A 4,304-nucleotide genomic window follows, 5' to 3' on the forward strand; every position below is an offset into this window, starting at 1 on the left:
CTGCCCGCCCGGGGCTGCCCGGCACGGGCCGGGGCTGCAGGCCCGCCCGCACCATGGTGTCCTGGATGCTCAGCAGGGTGATTGTGTGAGTAGGGGCCGGGGTGGGGGGTGGCCGGCCGGCCCCCATTGCCGCCCCCATTGCGGGGTGGGCTTGCAGGGTGGGGTGCCCCCGGGGGAGGGGTTGGTAAGGCGGGGGTGCCCGCGGGAGTTGCGCCGAGCCCCCCTCCCACCCCACCCCGGGGTTGCTGTTTAACCGGCGGCCCCCCCGGGGGCTCCCTGTGCCGGTCCCGCAGCGGGGGGGGCTGTGGGGTGCTTAGCGGAGCTGCCCCAGGCAGGAATTGAGGGGTGGTGGTGGGGGGGGTTTGTGTGCTGCTGGTGGGTGATGTGGGATGCGCTTGTATGGGGGCAACCAGAGCTCCCCCACTGGAAATGGGTGTCCTGGTCCCGGAGCTGCTGCCGGCCGCCTGCCCGTCCCGGGGGAGGATGAGCATGGCCTCGGGTCCCTGCAGTGCCTGGAGGGTCCCTGTGTCCAGCACTGACCCACCTCCCGCCCCAGGCCTGCTTGCTCCCCTGGCTCCCACGCTGTGGCCAGCTGGGCTGGGTGTCCGGTGGCCAAACGTGCCTGGAGGAGTCCTTCGTGGGGAGAGGGAGGCCCTGTGGCTGTGGGGTGGGCAGCAGGGAGGTGTGGGGGCACCCACGGCCCCATCCCCGGGTCAAGTTAACGCAGGAGGTGTTTTGGGGTGAGCCTGGCTGAAGGCAGGCGTGATGCCACGCTGCAGGCAGGTGATTTCCCTGCCCGTGCCCCGCAGCCGGGCCGGCAGCGGCTGAGTCACTGGGCCACGAGATGCGTGGTTGGGGACGGCACCCTCGCCCACGTGCTGCGGGGACGGCGAGGCCCCTGCGCGCCGAGAGGGAGGTCGGCACCGGCACCGAGCATCGCTCCGGCAGGGAATGCTGGCAGGGCTCATCCTTCCTTCAGAGGGAGCTGAGCCTCTCCTGGCCGGGCTCGGCGGGCTGTCGCCTCTGCTGAGCCTGCGCCGTGCCTCCTCCTGCCACCGCCTCGACAGGTCGGGCCGGTCCCCGCGGAGGTGGGCGAGTTCGTGAGAGCGATACCGTGCTCGCAGCCGGTTCTCCGGGCCGGTGCCGTCCCTTTTCCTGGCTTTTCCGGGGCCAGCATGGTGCTGGAGGGGCTCAAGGCCAAGCTGCGGCGCTGGAGCAGGCAGCTCTGCTACTCGCTGCTGCTGTTGCTTTATGCGGGGTGGCCTGCGTGCCTCACACCCCCCCTTTGTTACAGGCTGGTCTTCGGGATGCTGTACCCTGCCTACGCTTCCTACAAGGCTGTGAAGGCCAAAAACATCCGGGAATACGTGAGTAGGGTGCCTGGGCGGCTCCTTTCCAGGCTCCAGCCCCGGGCTGACAGGCTCGCCCACTCCCCGCAGGTCCGCTGGATGATGTACTGGATCGTCTTTGCGCTTTTCATGGCCACGGAGACCTTCACCGACCTGCTCATCTCCTGGTGAGGCTGGTGTGCGGGCACTGCTGCTGCGGGGGGAGCGGGAGCGAGTCTGTTGGGGTCCCCGTGCCCTGGGGACCCCATTTTCTCCCCCTCTCTGGCAGGTTTCCCTTCTACTATGAGATTAAGATGGCCTTCGTCATCTGGCTGCTCTCCCCCTACACCCGGGGGGCCAGCCTGCTCTACCGCAAATTTGTGCACCCCACGCTGTCCCGCAAGGAGAAGGTAAGGGCTACTTGGCTCTGGGGGGGGGGTCCCATGTACCCTGGGGGGGCTCAGCCTGCCAAGCAGGACCTCAGGCTCCCGGCGCTGGGCTGGTGATGCCCTGGGACGTGGTGCTGTGCATGCTCAGCACTGCTGTGGCTGTCTCGGCAGGAGATTGATGCGTACATCATCCATGCCAGGGAGCGCAGCTACGAGACGATGGTGCGCTTGGGCAAGAGGGGCCTCAACGTGGCAGCCACGGCCGCGGTCCAGGCAGCTGCCAAGGTACCGGGAACGGGGCAGGCTGCTCCATGCTTCCCTGAGGATGCTTCAGCCCCAGGGATCCCGGGAGGAAATTGCCACCCCAGCGTGGATGGCATCGGTGGTGCGGGTGTCAGGAGAGAGGGGGTCTCTGGGTGCAGAGCCCTGCCCGGGTGGGATTGCATCGCCCTGGGCTGTTGGTGCCTGGCCTCACGTTCGGGTGCCCCTGGTGGTTTGGGGTTTGCCCTGTGGGGCTCACTTCCATCCTTTCCGTGTCCTGTTTCCCCCCTCCCCGCAGAGCCAGGGCGCGCTGGCCGGGCGGCTCCGCAGCTTCAGCATGCAGGACCTGCGCTCCATCCCCGACGAGGCCCCCGTGCACTACCGGGACCCCCTGTACCTGGAGGAGCAGGAGAGCCGCAGGCAGCTGCTGGGTGAGCCTGGGGCGGGGGGGAAATCACAGTGGCGGGGGGCTTGAGCGAGGCCTGTGGGGGGGGCTGTGCCGGGAGCTGTCATGTGCCCCCCCCCTGTCTCCAGCCTACAGCACGCCCTCGGCCAGCCAGCAGTATGAGAGCGAGACGGAGGACGAGGAGCTCTGGTCGGACTCGCAGGTCTCGCCCGAGCCTTCGCCCCGCAGCCGGGACCCCAAGCCCCTCTCCCGCAGCCAGAGCCTGTGCACGACGAAGAAGAAGACGCCGGGCAAAGAGGTACCGTGGGGCGGTGGGGGGGGGGAATGCGGTGGCGTGGGGCTGGGGCAAGGGGGACCTGACCCATCCCTCCCCTTGCCCAGGGCTCTTCCCGGCTCTTGCACAGCCGGACCAGGAAGAAAGCGGCTCCGCCGGAGCAGGACAGCTAACGGCCTCGGGGAAACCCTCTGCCAGGAGTCTTAACACGAGTTTGCTGCTGCAGCACCAGGAGGGAGCCACGGTTCATGCGTCCCCGGCCCCGGGGAGGGGGGCTCCCCCCTGCATTACACTGTAAATACCTCCTCTGACCTCTGCGCTGTGCACCTCCGGCTGCCTCGCGGAGGGGAGGGCAGCTCGGGCCCCCACGCTGCTCCCGGCTGTGCCCCTTCCCAGACCCCGCTGCTGCGGATCGGTGCCAGCACCTCTCCCGTGGGGTCCGGCCCCCCGCCTCTCCTCCCACCCCATGAACACTAGGGGCTCTGCTGGGCACCCCCCTTCTCCTGCTGCCGTGATGCCTTACTCCCCACATCCCCTCTCCCCTGGGAGCTAGCGAGGGGACATGCCTTGTCCCATCTGTCCTCTGAAGCCAAAGACACGGCCCCTGGCCACGGCCCCCCCACAGCTACAGGCTGACACCCCCATACTTGAAACCAGGGCACCGGTGCCTGACCGTGCCCTGCCCGGCACCATGTGGCTTTTAACTTCTCCCCTCCCACACAGGGGGTTTTGTATGTGGAAAAATAAATGTTATTTCAGACTTTCAGAAACAGGAGTTGTCCCCTTTGCTTAAACGCTGTCCCCTTCCCCGGGAGCTGGGGCTGTGTGGGGTCCTCCGGGGTGCATGGGGCTGTGGGAGGGTGCAGGGCTTGGTCTCTATGGGGCAGAGCAGGACTGAGGGTGCAGGGAGGTGGGTGCTGGGGGTGCAAGGATGCATCTCAGCCCCTCCTTGCAGTAGCCATGTCCCCCACGGCGTGGCAGCAGCAGCCGCTGTGGCCCCGCTGGGACACCCGGGTCCCCGGCACACAGCCAGGGCTGCAGACAGACATCCCTGTCCTGGCCACCAGCCCTGGCTTGTCCTGACGGCCTCGGCCATGGGCAGCTGCCCTCTCCCTGCCCGGGGCTCCCCCATCTCACCCGGGGGTCTTGGCTCCCTTTGCTCCTTCCCCCTGCGGGACTTGTCCCCTGCCCAGGTGGAGGATGTGGGGCACAAAGCCTCTGTGGGGCAGGCAGGGTGGCACAAGGTGACAACGCTGCTCGTGTTGCCTCTCCTGCCCCCGGGAGCCCTCCTGTCCCCTGGTGCTCTGCTCTCTGGCATCAATCCCCTCGCTCCCAATCCTTCCTGCCCTCGCCCCTCAGGCCAGCTTTATTTTTAGCCCCTGGCTGCTTTCTGCCCTTGGGGGTCTTTCCAGGGCAGGGAGAGCGTCTGCCCCTGCCTGCAGCCCCCCCAGGGGAGGCAGCCATCCCAACGCAGAGCTGGGCAGGGGGGTGGCGTGGGGCGGGCAGGGGTGTTGGAGCAGATTAGGTGGAGGTGGCTGGATTAGCCATGTAAAACTGTCTCAGAGACGATTACTTAAAGCAGCGGAGAAGGAAGGCTGGGTGGGGACAGCGCAAGGGCCAGGGGTCTGCCTGTAATCCCCCTAAAG

At 67.7% G+C, this 4,304-nt stretch overlaps 1 protein-coding gene across 4 annotated transcripts; it reads left to right on the plus strand.

The window, feature by feature from the left end:
• Positions 1-8: 8 nt before the first annotated feature.
• Positions 9-3,422, plus strand: REEP4 (receptor accessory protein 4). Of its 4 annotated transcripts, XM_050914655.1 has the most exons (9): positions 9-85; positions 1,295-1,367; positions 1,440-1,516; positions 1,618-1,738; positions 1,889-2,002; positions 2,277-2,401; positions 2,459-2,486; positions 2,539-2,682; positions 2,766-3,422. In XM_050914655.1, the coding sequence occupies exons 1-9, from the start codon at positions 54-56 to the stop codon at positions 2,829-2,831; spliced, it is 780 nt and encodes a 259-aa protein (XP_050770612.1). In that variant the 5' UTR covers positions 9-53; the 3' UTR covers positions 2,832-3,422. The 4 variants fall into 4 exon arrangements, with proteins under 4 accessions (XP_050770612.1, XP_050770611.1, XP_050770610.1 ...); XM_050914654.1 differs by lacking the exon at positions 2,459-2,486 and having other exon boundaries at positions 2,277-2,437; positions 2,550-2,682; XM_050914653.1 differs by lacking the exon at positions 2,459-2,486 and having other exon boundaries at positions 2,277-2,409; positions 2,513-2,682.
• The last annotated feature ends 882 nt before the right edge of the window (positions 3,423-4,304 follow it).

Source organism: Gymnogyps californianus, unplaced genomic scaffold, assembly GCF_018139145.2.
Source record: "Gymnogyps californianus isolate 813 unplaced genomic scaffold, ASM1813914v2 HiC_scaffold_531, whole genome shotgun sequence".
Lineage (NCBI taxonomy): Eukaryota > Metazoa > Chordata > Aves > Accipitriformes > Cathartidae > Gymnogyps > Gymnogyps californianus.

Excerpts from the sequence above, each read along its gene's own strand:
- REEP4 (XM_050914656.1), top strand. The coding sequence starts at position 1,176 with ATGGTGCTGGAGGGGCTCAAGGCCAAGCTGCGGCGCTGGAGCAGGCAG. Across the intron at positions 1,739-1,888 it reads CGCTGTCCCGCAAGGAGAAG|GAGATTGATGCGTACATCAT; the intron begins GTAAGGGCTACT and ends CTGTCTCGGCAG. Across the intron at positions 2,683-2,765 it reads AGAAGACGCCGGGCAAAGAG|GGCTCTTCCCGGCTCTTGCA; the intron begins GTACCGTGGGGC and ends CCCCTTGCCCAG.